Source organism: Engystomops pustulosus, chromosome 1, assembly GCF_040894005.1.
Source record: "Engystomops pustulosus chromosome 1, aEngPut4.maternal, whole genome shotgun sequence".
Taxonomy (NCBI): domain Eukaryota; kingdom Metazoa; phylum Chordata; class Amphibia; order Anura; family Leptodactylidae; genus Engystomops; species Engystomops pustulosus.
The window spans coordinates 78,854,379-78,870,976 of record NC_092411.1 but is presented as its reverse complement, the minus strand read 5'-3'; the positions used below and the strand labels follow the sequence as shown (position 1 = coordinate 78,870,976).

Here is a 16,598-nt window from a genome sequence, read left to right as displayed (position 1 = left end):
GCTGTGACATCTACCGGAAGTAAACAGACAGTAAAGTAATCAGCTATTTAGACATAGCTGTCTATTCCGTAGCTTATGACACAGAGGTTCTGGCTAGTTCACAGAACTCAGAATGTTACTTATATAGAAACAACAACTAAGTAGGTTTTTAGCTCAAACATATCCTAGTTCAGATTTTCTTATTATTTTTTATCCCGGGGGGCATAAGAGGGCATTAATTTGGGTATTGATATGTTCATTATAATAGTCCTCATAAAATAATTTTTCATTGTTTTTCCTTTTTATATTGACAGCATATCCTTTGCGATTAGTGAGTGTTTTACTGCCAGGACCCCCGTTGAGCCTCTGAGCCTTGGAGCAGCAGCTGTTATGTAATGTTTTGATCACAGCCCCTCAACAACATAATTTATTTAGCAGTTTTTTTTTATGTGGTCATAATTCATGATGATACAAGTACAATTTTTGGGTTCTACTATATGAAAATGTGTTGTAAAATGAGAAATGTATTTTCAGAGGTAGTTGGTAGTTCATGGCTTCAGGATTCCATTGACAATGAAAGTCCACATAGGCCTCCTGGTGGGACGTGAACATAGGACAAGGTCACATGCAATGTTTGTTCCAGGCATGGTTTATTGAAAACAGGTCAAGCTTGTCATCTTTTCACACCTGGCACTTAACAGGCATTAAATCTATCCAGATTAGTAGAACATCAGCATAGAATATACAATGTTATCTCAACTTTTTCTTTGATTCCGATAATATATCACTTTGGGGGAAAATAAAGATCAAAACTTTTCATCAGTCACTTTAAAACCGGTCAATGTTCTCCTATTGAGAATCATTATATTACAGATACAAATGTTGCAGAGAATGCAAGGGGAGGCTAGAAACCTTCTGCAGATTATGCTTATATCTTTGCTTATATCTATCATGAAAGTTTGTTTAAGGCACATGATAGTTACAAACATGTCTGTGTTTAGTCACTTCTATTTCTCAGGTGTTGTTCTTGTGAATATTTAGCTGCCATCAGCTGGTGACATAATAAAGTCTGGGATTTCTTGTAAGATCTGACACATAAAAGCAAGGGGTTGGTCCACAAGGAAATCTCTTACCCACCTAACAGAATGATCATCACAACAAAGTTCTTGGAATAATGGACTGCAAGGGTTGTGTAGAAGACTTTGGACTTATTTTCTATTAAATGCTCTTTTTACCTAAGGATGATACATCAGTGTGAGGATGACTGTTATACAGGAGGTATATAAAACCAGATTCTGGGCACCATGATGAAAGAGGAAGAGATTTATTCTCCAACCAGAACAATTTCCATAACCTACAGATGGCTACATGGCAAATGAGTATAAAAGACGGAAAATGTATAAAACAACAGCATTTTTATGATTTGTTCACATATTCTGATGTGTTGCAAATAAAACAAATTGTAACATCACATGAACCTGCCGCACTTTTCCTGACCCCCTGTCATGTCTGGGGTGTTGGCCATAAATGTGCACTCTTCAATACTCTTTTGTAGGAGTTCTTTACATACTTGCTTGGATGCATTTGGGACTCCCATAGTGGGGAATAGAGAGAGACAAAACACCAACACCAGTGATGGCAAAGTGTATTAGACTTTATACAATTTCTGCAGCCCCAGAGTGTTGGTGCTGAATGAGCAAAGGGATATACCAGGGGAGTACAGCATCATATTATTTTATTCCATTTACACCCTTCAAGAAAGTTTTGCCCTTGTCCTGGAATTACCTCTTTTAGACCATTTTCAGGTGGCAGTATTCTGCATTAGTGGAACAGACTCTAATCAACCAAAATGGAAAAGATCTTCTGTGATTTACATTTGCTTCTGATTTTGTCCTAAAAATACTGATACAAAGCACTGGCAAAATACTATCATGTGAAAGTGGCCTCAGGGTGTGGTTACACGTGGCACTTGGATTACGTTTACAATGCAAGTCACCTGGTGCTGGTTACCAATAGCATGCATTTCCATGTAAATGCATATGTGATTGGGCCGAGGCTTGCCACCGGACGCTTGAGTTTGTAAAGGCAATGCAAGCTTCACATGTCACCGCACCCTTAGGGTAGAATCAGGCAGGGAGCTACTGAGCTAAAAACTGGAGTGGCTGCACTCCTAAAACTACATTAGCAATTCCAGCTTATAGTTACAGCACTAAAAGGACTACAAATTGTTGCCTTCTAATGTCGTTCACTTGTAGAAATCATGACTATCTTACAGTCTAAGTGTTACTGACAATTCAAGCAATTATCCTACTAATATTCCACTAGACAAGGCATCTGACAACTAAACTCCCTTTCTAAAGCCATCTAGTTTACACCACGTTTAAGTCATTTAAAATTACCGGTATGTAGGTTTCCAAAAGTCAACAGCCCAACCACAGTGCTGAGGATAAGACTGTGCATCATAGTTATATATGATCGAAGGAGCCCCTTCTTCCTCACTGAAGCAAAGCAGCATGCTGTGATTATGAATATATTACAGCGCTGGTTTTTCACAGGGAAGCAGGGACAATGTGCATCATATATCACTGTAATGCACATAGTCTGGTCAGTCTGTGAAACAATACACTGAACATGATTCATGTACAAACCACAATCGTGTGGATCAGCAGGGTCACACACTAACTTGTAACAGCCAGTTAGCAATTCAGTCATATTTCTAGAAGCTGTAAATGAATGGCACACAAGAGTTATAAGAAAAGTGGATCCAGAAAAATTATTTCATTGGGTTTACAGTATTTCGAGACATGACAGCAGAGTTTCCAAAAGGGGATATCCAAGAAGTTTCCTGAGGATAGGCCATCAAACTATGAATGGTGACTGGGGTTTCCCCAATGATCAACTGATGGAAATACAGAGCCAGCAGCTGGAAGCAGTTACACTTCTTCCAGTTCCATGCTATGTATTCCGAGTAGGAACAACTTGATATCGCTTTCTCACTGATCAATTATTAGAGGCCTATCTATAAAGGCCTACATTCCCAGACAATTCCTTTAACCTTACACATTCCACTTAACTGTTGAGATGAAATGTATAGAGAAAAATTGTATAAAAACATATGTAAACCTAGTTGACCAACACAACATGCTAAATATAAAACATACTGGTCACCTGCCCAGTTGTCGCTTCTACTATGAATTGTGAACGGAGGAAATAGATATAGATACGACTCTAGAACAGTTTATTCGTGAGAATGAGTTGTTTGGAAAAAAAAAATCTAATGTATACAAGTTATTAGAAATTCTAACACATTAAAGGGGTTGGCCACTTTACCTCATGTTTTTCTGTAATGTATGTGTAGGGTGCAGGATATTAGGTAATTTACCAATATACATCGAATTAGAAGTTCTGCTCTGCTTTCCTGATATGTGAAGTGAATGTCCTTTTCTTCATCAGCCAGACATTCCTGTCCCTAAAATAGCTGCAGATGGAGGGTCATGTGATTTCTAAATGGCGATTGTTCATGGAGAGTTAGAGATCACATGACCCTCCATTTATGACCATTTTATGGACAGGAATGTCTGGCTGATGAGGTAAAAGATAGGAGGCTTCCCTTCACATATGAAGAAAGTGATGCAGAACTATTAATAGATGTATATTGGTAAATTACCTAATATCCTGCTTCCCACACTAACACAAACATTACAAAACCAAGACGTAAAGTGGCCAACCCCTTTAATTTTGCAATGAAAGACTACCAAAATGTCACAGATGTCAAAGTTGGCTTTGTTCTTAAACAGTACAGAAATATAATAACAAATATTGTGTAGTAAAAACTATAATTATTGATCGAGGCAGAATTAGTAGATTCATTATTTTACATGTTATTATAAAAACCAATAAAATGCCCAGAAATGAAGTTATAATCACGATCAGCAAAACCGAAAAATGAAAATGAGGTGTACAATCCTTGTGAGACCTATCATGCTGTTGAAGAGGACTTTATACCACCTTTATCGCCACCAGTTTTTTGTATTGGTATTGTTCCATTGATTCTTTCAGAGTTCATTTAGTTTTTATACTCTCCATTAGTCCTGAGCAAAATCACTGTCAATATTTTCGACTCTCTACTGTCAGATGAGCAGAGTCAGGATGTCTGCTGCAGCCTAAGATCACCCATTTGACAGTAGAGAGCTTTTTTTAACAGAGTTGGGGTGAATTCACCGGCCCAGAAGTAGCATCGGTGAGGTATCTGCAAAACGGCAGATGGCTCACAGCCACCATAGACGAGCATTGTGCACGGGCACCAAGAGGTGAGCACATTGGGGCTTATTTACTAAGGGTCCGTGGCCGCACTTTTGACGGATTTTCTGGCATGGTGGGGTTTTGCACAGCACTGCTGGTATTTAACTGGGGTTTGTGTCGCACACGATTGGATTTTGGTGCAGCTGCGCTGGCTTTCATGTAAAATCGGGCGGCAGGACTTTCATGTGAACTGTTTGGTTATATTCTATTTCATCTTAAATTCTTTGGCAATTCACTACGTATGACATGTAAGAATAGTATTGCAGTGGAAATAATAACTAAGATATATGTTCATTATTAATCACAATTGTTTTGCTATGTTGCCAACGCATTGCTTCTTCTAAATCCCAAATGAGTTTTTTACTTCAATAGTCAACTATCAACATCTCAAAACTACAAAAAAGTGAGCCAATTTCAGTAGAGAATGGCATTTGTGGTACATAACACCAGTCTCCGCAACATGGCCATATACTATGGCCTTCTTATGGGGAGTTCAGTGACTCTACAGACATCATTATCATCATCTATAAATTGATATTAAATCAGTTTTATTCCCTCTGGTAAGGTTACTACCGACAGCTCCTCCAAAGCCGTTCAGAGATTTCTCAAGGAAATATTTAGCCAAACGCATGTAACGTATTGTTGCCAGGATTATTATAATGTCTATTTCAGCTTGTTCAGAGTTACTTGAACCACAACCACATATAAAATTGAACTGCAAGGCAAAGGCAGCGCTAGATTCACTGATCAAAGAGGAATGCCGAAGATAGTAACAGTCCCTTAGAAAATGATTCCTCAAGTATACAGATGGTAAAATGCAGGTTAATTTCCCACTTCAGATATATAGCTACAGTGTCAAAGTGTGTGTCTCAGACATAGTTTCAAAGTTCTTTTGAAAGTTTATTATTATATATCCTAGGAGAATACTTAAGGCTATAAACATGTAAATTTGTATACCGTATTAATAAATGTTTAATTTAGAGTAGGATACATGTGTGTCTGGACAGCAAACCGTATCTATGGACGGGGGTTACCTGCAGCCTTGTATAGGAGACAAGCGTCCTGTAGTAGGTAGTGGATTAAGCTATGATTATACATGAGTATTAAATGCGGGTACACAAAATTTTCAGCATTGAAACCGATAAATTGATTGTATTCAAATTACATCTCAGATGTAAGGATTACAAGGGTGCAGGTTGACCCCATAAAACTCACACAGATAGCAACCAGTAAGATGATCTTGACCAATTTTTTTTTTTCATTTTTACATCCAAGAAAACATCTACGCACATAAGTTTAGTACAGCATGAAATATAACATTAATAAAAAACCCCAGTCCCGTCCCTGCAAACACAAGAAAAGAATGCACACCTCACCCTCTGGAACAGATTTGTTTGAGCACCTACTGAAAGTACATTAAAATTCAACAGTAAATGTAATTCCTTAATCAAAGGATTAGAATTGCAGCAATGCGTTCATGAGAAAAGGTCTTCAAATAGTTGAGGTGGTTGCAAGATGGGAAAAGACTTCCAAGACAGTTCTTAGATGGGTAGTCCTTGAAATCTGGTTGCAATGTGAATGAAGAGTAAAAGCACGAGATCAAAGGCAAAAATTATTGTACAGCAGAATATTCTGGACACAGATTGCAACCATAGATGAATGTACTATAGCTGCAGGCTCTGGATACACCAGCTGTATGATTCTTGTGTTATGTACGTATGCATCATTTTCATCATGGGTAAAATAATGTATGTATGAGCTCACACTGCATTCCAGTTAATGACATGCACATTTTGGAGTAAAAGTCCTGTTAAGGTGAAATATTTGGCTGAAAGATGCCAGTCTTTAGCACATTCCATAGTCAGAACGCAGAGATGACCTTGGGGGGGAGCTCTATCGAGGCATGTAAAGCCTTACATCACATTCAGATACTTTCTAAAAAGGACAAAACCATCAGGGTCTACAGCACAGACAGTATCTAACTTTTTCCTCCACTTTCTCATTCCTTGCAGCAACTTACATCTAGCTCCACCTTGATGAAAACCACAATGCTTAGGATATTCCCATCACTTTATAAGCAAGAAAATAAAATTATGTGCACCTCAGGCCACAAAACTTCTTTTTTCCCAGTTCAAGTGGAGGCAGCATAAAGAAAACCAAAAGAAAAAGCAGAAAGTGCTCAATTTAAGTCAATGCCTCAAATTTCTGTGGCTTTTTATTTCGTGCAGGAAACTTGTCCAATAAAAACTATTCCCTTCCTTCCATCTTCTAGTCCCACAAGCTGCACCACTCCAACGTTCCATCAATGATGAATGGTGCAGAAAGCCTCATAAGGGAATGTTACTTTATGAATATATACTATACATATGTACTAAAAAAGATTCAGTTCTGAAGTAAAATTAAGCAACAGAGGTTTTTGGCGATGATCACATAGTTTGGTTCGTAGTCACAGCAGATGGCAGTTTTCATACAGTCTCTTGCCAAAATGGTCCTTCTTTGAAAACGTTATGGCAGTGGTGGGCATGATACCTCCAATGTATATTAAAAATGAGCGATTCTTGGTTTTGGAAAAAAATATGAACATAAAAAATGTCTTCTCAAAAAGAATCACAGCAAGGTTATCCCTGTACCAAAAGAAAAAAAAAGTGTACACTGGAGAGGATTGAACAGAATGAGCAGGAAAAAAATAAATATGGGTAAATAATGTAGCTAACAATCAAAATTTCCCAGGATGACTGTAAACAATATATTTATTTTACAATAATAATAATAATGACACTTGGTCAACATGAAAATGCAATATAATTTAAATAGCGTTTGTTAGGCTCATTTCAACACTACTATTCCTTACCTCCATTAAGAAAAGTAAAGATTTTTGGCTTAACGTATTAATTAAAAATCTCATTGATATCAATGTAAATTTTGTATCGTCTGTTATGGTTAGTTGGGCACGGATCCATTATCCATGCATTTTTTTGAAATGGAGAAAAGGTACTTCAGCCTCTGTAATTTTTTCAATCCAAAAAACACATGGATAACAGATACCTCTCTAAACGTAACATAACAGATGACATAAAATTTACATTTATGTCAATAGGATTTTTAATTGATAAACATCCGTTCTTTACTCTTTTAATGGAGGTAAGGAATGATAGTGTGAATTTAGCCTTACAGAGCAGTGGGAGCCTAGTAAATGAGTTCACCATACTCTCTTTACAAAAATGTGTCAGACTGTCCCACCTACAAATATAACCTAAAAACCCACCTGTTTAGGATCACCTTTTACACACAATACTTGCACTGCTCTGCTCCCTCACCTCATGTGTCCATCTACCCTCCTATATAGATTGTGAGCCCTCACGGGCAGGGTCCTCCTACTTGTTTCCTGATCACTGCAGTTTTTGTATTTGTACTTGTTTGCATTTGTTCCTATAGTAATGTGATGTATGTGAACCCCTTATTCATTGTACAGCACCATGGAAGTAATGGTGCTCCAAAATAAAAATAATATATTGTTTAGTAGGGGAAGATTCAATATAACTTTTATATATTTTCATTTTACATATATTTTATACTCTGCTTTCATGCTTATAAGGTGGTCCCATCAGTGACTGATTGATAACTCTGTATGCATACCGATACATGGGATCTTCTCTGTCGATCTAGAAAGCATTCACCCGACAGATATCTTTTGTGATTTAGGCATAGGCGATGCTGCAATTACCCTTTGAGTCTATTTATTTTATACTATCCAGTGGACTGTCATTCCTTTTCTTTTATTTTTTTATTGTAACTATAATTCTGATATAACAATCATTTTAAGTGATTTTGTAAAAGAGCTGTTTTTCATATTGCCGCTCATCCTGATTCACTTGAAAGTGTATATTAAAGGTTAAGCTTGATATTTCTTGAAGAAAGATTCAATATCTTTAATAACACACCAAACAAGAAGTAAGCAGGTTAGATAAAAAGGGAGTGAGAGCAGAAAGGAGATGCATATTTCAAAGCTTTCAGAAACCAAAAGAGCTTCTTTCAGTCTTGTGTCAAGGAGAAACAAATCTCATTAAGACTTGGTGAATTTGTAAAAGAATTATACCTTAAGTCGTGAAAAGTTACACAGCCAAGATCCCACAAAGATATTAGCCAGACCTACCATGCATGCAAAATTACACCCAGGAGTCAACAGGCTGCGGTTTAGTGTCGCGTGCATCCACCAGATTGACAGTAGGCCTGTTACTCCGGGTAATGTGTTTCTTATTTGAGTCATTCTGCAGCAGCAGTAAAGGAAAGGAGAGAGCAAAACAGATATTAATGCAAGAAGAGGTGCAACACCAGCCAAGGCTTGTAGAAAAGGGGTTATTCACGTGAAGGGTTAAAGGAGTGCCAAAATAGAAGAGCAATAATACCACATTCCAATTTATAAATCAACATGCTAAGTATTACATTAAGAGTATTAAAATACATAGAAATATGTAATCACACCTTGGCATTTATAACACATGTAGGGCAACAATGTAAATTTTGCTTACTAAACAGCCATTAGGGAGCCCACAAAAATGTCACCAGTGAGCCAGTACCATATACCTTTTTATTCACCATTCATACACTCTGCCCCACGTGTATGTATATTGCACTTATATCCCTACAGTGCAGTCTCTTCACTTTTTTTTTATTCATTTCCCTCCGTAATCTGCTATCAATCTCATATTGCTCCAACACAGCATCACATGGAAGTGTAATTATCACCCACTGTAAATTCTTTATAATTATCTTACAGGCCACGAATATACACTCACCGGCCACTTTATTAGGTACACTTGTCCAACTGCTCGTTAACACTTAATTTCTAATCAGCCAATCACATGGCGGCAACTCAGTGCATTTAGGCATGTAGACATGGTCAAGACAATCTCCTGCAGTTCAAACCGAGCATCAGTATGGGGAAGAAAGGTGATTTGAGTGCCTTTGAATGTGGCATGGTTGTTGGTGCCAGAAGGGCTGGTCTGAGTATTTCAGAAACTGCTGATCTACTGGGATTTTCACGCACAACCATCTCTAGGGTTTACAGAGAATGGTCTGAAAAAGAAAAAACATCCAGTGAGCGGCAGTTCTGTGGGCGGAAATGCCTTGTTGATGCCAGAGATCAGAGGAGAATGGGCAGACTGGTTCGAGCTGATAGAAAGGCAACAGTGACTCAAATCGCCACCCGTTACAACCAAGGTAGGCAGAAGAGCATCTCTGAATGCACAGTACGTCGAACTTTGAGGCAGATGGGCTACAGCAGCAGAAGACCACACCGGGTGCCACTCCTTTCAGCTAAGAACAGGAAACTGAGGCTACAATTTGCACAAGCTCATCGAAATTGAACAGTAGAAGATTGGAAAAACGTTGCCTGGTCTGATGAGTCTCGATTTCTGCTGCGACATTCGGATGATAGGGTCAGAATTGGCGTCAACAACATGAAAGCATGGATCCATCCTGCCTTGTATCAACGGTTCAGGCTGCTGCTGGTGGGGTCATGGTGTAGGGAATATTTTCTTGGCACTCTTTGGGCCCCTTGGTACCAATTGAGCATCGTTGCAACGCCACAGCCTACCTGAGTATTGTTGCTGACCATGTCCATCCCTTTATGACCACAATGTACCCAACATCTGATGGCTACTTTCAGCAGGATAATGCGCCATGTCATAAAGCTGGAATCATCTCAGACTGGTTTCTTGAACATGACAATGAGGTCACTGTACTCAAATGGCCTCCACAGTCACCAGATCTCAATCCAATAAAGCATCTTTGGGACGTGGTGGAGCGGGAGATTCGCATCATGGATGTGCAGCCAACAAATCTGCGGCAACTGTGTGATGCCATCATGTCAATATGGACCAAAATCTCTGAGGAATGCTTCCAGCACCTCGTTGAATCTATGCCACGAAGAATTGAGGCAGTTCTGAAGGCAAAAGGGGGTCCAACCCGTTACTAGCATGGTGTACCTAATAAAGTGGCCGGTGAGTGTATTTTCAAGGTGGTCTACGGTCAGCTCCATCACTTTAACTGTGACAGGACTTATGTAAAAAGCAATATATAAATAAGGTAGTGCTTCATGATTGAGATAAATATATATGTGTGTGTGTGCGCTTGATGGGGGAATAATTGAATAATGAAAGAAATGTTGCTTTAGGTTTTCCATACCCAACGAGATATTCGGGGTATGAAAAAGATGATGCTGGGTGTTTCTCAATATATGAAAAATGTGTTCAAAGGGATTTGCCTATGAAAGAAAGTTATCAAACTTGAATCCCCCAGTGATGTTTACACAATAAAGATCATTTAGACCCCTTACTTTGAAATTGTACTCAGTTTTATTTCTGTTTTAGTTCATTTCACTCAATGATGGTCAGTGTGAGTGGGGACTCTCTAAGCAGACACATTATGATCCCGTATTCCTAGTGCTATGAGATGTTGTGTGCTGACAGTGTGCCTAGATTATCAGGGTACAGGGTTTAACTACACTTTCATTTAGCTTCTGAACATTGTACTAGTATCTGACCCAGAGAAAAAGAGAGATGAGACAGATGAGAGATGATGAAATCCATGAGATGCATATAATACACAATGACACACTTCAGCTTTGCTACTGAGCTATAACACATGCAGAGTGCCTCCATCCCCTGGATAAAGACCTTGGGGGATATTTATCACGACCTCTGCGCAGTGGCGCAGAGGCCCTGAAATAATCGCATATGCTAGCTTATTGCTAGCTTTTGCGATTATTTTCCCCAATCCGCCACCTTCACGGCAGTGGGGCGTGAAGAGGGGGCGCGGCCGGCCGAGTGGAGGGCGCGGCCGGGAGTGGGCCTGCACGGGGCATGACTGTCCCCGTGCCTGTGCACTCGCTGCTGCCGGCGACTTTTCATACGTGAAAGGTCGCCGGCTGCGTTTTTTTCTAGGATAAACGCTGCGCTGCTGGCAGCCCGATACATCAAGAGGCAGGAGCCTCTTGATGTATCGGGCTGCGAATTTTCAGCAGCGGGGCTATCATACGCTGGCGCACGAGCACCAGCGTATGATAAATATCCCCCCTTATCTGTAGTTTGTAGAGTAGTTCTCACACACGAGTTTGTGTGTCAGTGTCTTGTAATGGGGGGTTGGGGGGGTCGAGGTAGACAGGAGAAGCTATTTATACCCCTTTAATATATCCCAAAATAAGTTTTGTTGTTTCTATCTTCAAACAATACTACTCAACTAAAAAGAAAAGCAAATTGCACACTGAGCTTGACTTGTGGACTATTCATCTCTATTCCAGGAGCGACATCTAGTGGATGCCATGAAACTTACAAAACACTTCACTTTTTAAATGTAGATGGCACCATAAAGTAAACAACCATCAGGAAATAAAAAGTGCAATGTGAAAAGTAAGTGAAAAAATGGCAAATGTCTTCTTTCCAGGACAGTATTCTCTACGTTTCCCAATAGTACAAAAAACAAAATTTTGGCTTGAAGTGAAACGTGACAACTTATTGGTCCACCAGCAGGTGACACCCTGGCACTACCCTTCAGGTCAGCCTCTCACCCAAAAAGCCAATGAAACGGCTGATAAACAGTACCTTCAAGGGCTCCTTCTCCGACAAATCTCCCATATTTTCATTGGATCTGTACTTGCGCTCCTTATCTCTGTGATCAACAGTGGAATATCCATCTAGGGAAGAATGTACAGTATATTTAGGCTTTGAAAGGTTGGCAAGTATAGGGAAACAAACCGTGGACACAATTATTGACGTGTCACAACAAAACTCTAGAGATTTGGATATGGCTCCCAGTGTGTTACTTCTCTTTTTCTTATGTAATTGCTCATTGCTATTCAGTCTTACTGAGCACATGTAGTCACACTCAGTTTTAAGGACATCACCAACTGTGAATGCCTCCCTGCGCCCTTCAATTTTGCAATTAGAAATAGATAAGACTTAGGAGAAGCTGAACACATATGGTTGGATAGGAATATATTACGACTAAAGCTGCCAATACGGTCAGCTTGTCTCAGCTGGGTATGCATATGTTTTGGAAAGAGAAGGGGAGAAAGCCAGACCCAGAGATAAGCAGATGTATGACAGGAGTAACAGCAATGTTATATTACAAAATAATGACTGTATCTATAAAATAGGAAGATAATGTGACAATATCCACAATAGATGAACAGAGGTTAAGCTTCAGTATAATTAGCTACAGAAATCATCAACAGAGGCAATGGGGAAAATGATCAGATTAAAGTCTGCCTGCTCCCATTTATATGTACATCAAATACCACCAAGTGTTTGATACATATTTTTTGTTTGTTTTGTAAACCAGTGAGTGAATAGCTACAATACAAGTCTATGGATCTAATCACTGAGCTGTTATTTGATAAATGTTCCCGATAAAACCTTGTGCATGCCCTAGTTTCCTGGTTTTGGTTTGTATGTGAATCTGTGAAAAAGGGATGTCACACAGATGCAATTGTCTCATCTTTTTTTGCACAGCTGGGAATAGGCATGGACTTGGGAACCATACCTGACTAAAGCTTTGCTGTGAGGAGACAGACATAAAGAAGACTATATAAAAAGAAAGATATGATAGGGATTTCTCTTGTGCACTGTGCTATTCTATTGTTTACTTACCAGGGCCAAGCTCCCCCATGGGGATCATGTCGCGGCTTCCAGACTTCTTGTTTCCTATAAAGCAACGAGAAGACTAATTAACCAGTAGTAACACAAAGATGTATCTGCTTACAAGAACATGCAGACATTTTTAAGTTAATGCGGTTCTCAAAATATGCCTGATTTTTAAGAGCACCTGGAGCCAGAAAATGGCATGCAGCATTGGCACTATAGGGTAGACGGTACTAGTGCATATATAATTGAATATAATACAAATAAATAAGGACCCTTTCCCATGTATTTTCCCCATGCGTGTTAGCGGACCAGACTCGCATTGGATACCAAACCATTTTGTACAATGTGTTTATTCAGGCATGTTTTTTTTCATCCATGTTCAAATTGCTGTGCCAGTATATTCTAATTTTGCGGGTCAAAAAAGCCCTATTCAAGTATAAAGCCAATTGCCCACCCGTTGGTTGAACTTATAATCACTGATTTAGAACAGATCAGTACAGTTAAGGGATTCTAGGTTCGATCCAGTAAATCCTGCAAGTATTGGAACAAACTCGCTCGTGGCTAACATTGCACTGTTGGACCGTCTTACAATTTTCTTTCCGTACATGCTGAGTAATGCTGTGATGCAAACAACTTCCCATATAATGCATCTCATAAGCACAAACAGACTATGATAAGTCAATAGCACCCCTCCTCCTCTCCTCTTCAGACTTTTAGATGTCAAAGGAAGGAAGATAGTGGGAACACACTTGTTCCTTTCCCCTTATAATATGTATTAAATATTACTGGAAACTAGTGATGATAAATGAAAGGCGAATTTCAAATATTATAAAATGCATTGCAAAAGTATTCAGCCCCCTTGAACTTTTCTACCTTTTGCCACATTTCAGGATTCAAACATAAAAATATAAAATTAAAATTTTTTTGGTGAAGAATCAACAAGTGGCACACAATTGTGTAGTGGAACAAAATTTATTGGATATTTGAAACTTATGTAAAAAATGATAAACTGAAAAGTGGGGCGTGAAATATTTTTCGGTCCCTTTACTTTTAGTGGAGCAAACTCACAGAAGTTCATTGAGGATCTCTGAATGGTCCAAAGTTACACCTGTGTGTAATCAAGTCTCCGTATAAATACACCAGCTCTGTGATAGTCTTACGGTTATGGTTAAAGCGCAGAGAGCATCATGAAGACCAAGGAACACACAAGGCAGGTCCCAATACTGTTGTGCAGGAGTTCAAAGACGGATTTGGATACAAAAAGATTTCACAAACTTTAAACATCCCAAGGAGCGCTGTGCAAGCTATCATATTGAAATATGAAGGAGTATCAGACCACTGCAAATCTACTAAGACCCAGTTGTCCCTCTAAACTTTCATCTAAAGCAAGGAGAAGACTGATCAGAGATGCAGCCAAGAGACCTCTGGATGAGCTGCAGATATCTACAGCTGAGGTGGAAAAGTCTGTCCATAGGACAGCAATCAGTTGTACACTGCACAAATCAAGCATTTATGGAAGAGTGGCAAAAAGAAAGCCATTTCTCAAAGATATCCATAAAAACTCTTCTTTAAAGTTTGCCGCAAACAAAACTTTTGAAAAATTTGAATAAATAAATCAAACATTTCGGTCACAATGCGAAACAATATGTTTGGCGTAAAAACAACACAGCTCATCACCCTGAACACATAATCCCCATTGTCACACGTGGTGGCGGTAGAATCATGGTCTGGGTCTGCTTTTGTTCAGCAGGGGCAGGGAAGATGGTTAAAATTGATTGGTATATGGATGGAGCCAAATACAGGACCATTCTGGAAGAAGACCTGTTGGAGTCTGCAAAATACCTGAGAACAATGAACCTAAAGACAATGAACCCAAATATAAAGCAAAATCTACAATGGAATGTTTCACAAATGAAAGTATTCAGTTGTTAGAATGACCAAGGCAAAGTCCAGACCTGAATCAAATGGAGAATCTGTGGCAAGTGCTGAAAATTGCTGTTCACATACGCTCTCCATCCAACCTCACTGTTTTCCAAGGAAGAATAGGCAATAATTTCAGTCTCTCGATGTGCAAAACTGATGGAGACAAACCCCAAGCGACTTGGTGTCGCTACAAAGTATTAAATTAAGGGGACCGAATAATATTTCACGCCCCACTTTACAGTTTATTATTATTATTTTTTTTTTTTACAAATGTTTAAAATATCCAATAAATTTCGTTGCACTTCACAATTGTGTAAATGCCTGAAATACTGGTGGAGGATCAGAGTTCATTTAAAAACCAGTATCTAAAAAAGGGGTTATGCAGCTCTTTAAAGTTCTACCTCGGGCCAATTGCTTAGGGATCTTTTTTGTGCCTTTGAGTTATGTGAGTTCCCATACACTGTAGCACAGAAGTTTGAGAAGTAAGTAGGGGGTTTCAGGTCATCACTAAGGCTATTGTTATTTGATGTAAGAACACTGAAATATGTCCAAACAAACTCCAGGTGAAATTTTTTTTAACAGCAAATGTATATAGCTGTGGTAGCAGGTCTTTCACCTTGATTTTTATCCACTAGAGGAAGCGTGCTGTCATCAAAACCAGACTTTCCGTTATTCTTAGATCCCTTTGGCAGCGTTGATGTGGCAGACTGAAACATAAACATCAAGGGGACCAAGGTTAAAAATACTTTTAAATATAAACTTCAATAAATGTCAAACACAAGAAGTTAAACTTGACTGGAACTGAAAAAAATGAGATGCATATAAGGTCTTGGACCAATATTCTCCTTGGCCTACAACTATCTTTCTCAAGGACTCCATCAGTACTTTTAGCAATATCCAATAGGTAGGTTCATTGTAAGAGGAGGAAAAAAAAACCAAAAAAACAAAAGACTTTCTCTCCCAAACAATTGGGCAGAATAAAATGTAATAATCTGGGTGACAGAAAATAAAAACCTCATAAAGATCTTTAACAATAGATTAAACAGAAAGGTTGTAGACCATATGACCAATGGTTTTCTTTCAATATTACAAATTATTTTAGCCTTTAGTTGACAATAAGAGAACATTAGAAAGGTTTCTTAATTGGCTAAAGATATCTCTGGATCCAAGATACTACAAGTTTTCTAATAATTGCCTTTAAAGTTAACCATTAAAGGGGTTGTCCGCGTTTTGAAAAAAAAAAAACTATAGGTGGCCGGGAGCGGGCTGCTTAAAACAATAAAGCTGTACTTACCTTCCGGTGCCCTGCGGTATCCAGCACTGCTGTCGCTCCGGTCCGGGCGCCATGTAAACAAACATGGCCGCCGGAACAGCGCTGCATTCAGCTTCCGGCCGGACCTGACAACCTTCCGGCCCCCATACACAATGCTATGTATAGGGACGGATAGGCGTACCCGGCCACGGCCGGCCGGAAGCTAAATGCAGCGCTGCTCCAGCGGCCATGTTTGTTTACATGGCGCCCGGACAGGAGCGACAGCAGCGCTGGATGCTGCAGGGCACCGGAAGGAAAGTACATCTTTATTGTTTTAAGCAGCCCGCTCCCGGCCACCTATAGTTTTTTTTTTTCGGAACTCTCGGACAACCCCTTCAATATCATCACCGTCACCCACCACAATGAATGTTTATGTACCAGTTTTATAAATAATAAATCTTTATTTTTATCCCGCTATCATATTCTGCAGAACTTTACAG

General features: G+C 39.2%; 1 protein-coding gene across 7 annotated transcripts in view; it reads right to left on the bottom strand.

Annotated features, from left to right (window-relative positions):
* Positions 1-610: 610 nt before the first annotated feature.
* ARVCF (ARVCF delta catenin family member) overlaps positions 611-16,598 on the bottom strand; it is a 463,598-nt gene continuing 447,610 nt past the window's right edge. For 6 of the 7 annotated variants that reach the window (XM_072144471.1, XM_072144474.1, XM_072144473.1 and 3 more), the window contains 5 exons: positions 15,463-15,553; positions 12,930-12,983; positions 11,883-11,974; positions 8,435-8,549; positions 611-6,905 (listed from right to left, as the gene is read on the bottom strand). In XM_072144471.1, the coding sequence (XP_072000572.1) occupies positions 8,448-8,549; positions 11,883-11,974; positions 12,930-12,983; positions 15,463-15,553 (339 nt within the window). In that variant the 3' untranslated portion in view covers positions 611-6,905; positions 8,435-8,447. The remainder of the gene's footprint in view (positions 6,906-8,434; positions 8,550-11,882; positions 11,975-12,929; positions 12,984-15,462; positions 15,554-16,598) is intronic. The other variant, XM_072144475.1, reaches the window with a different exon arrangement.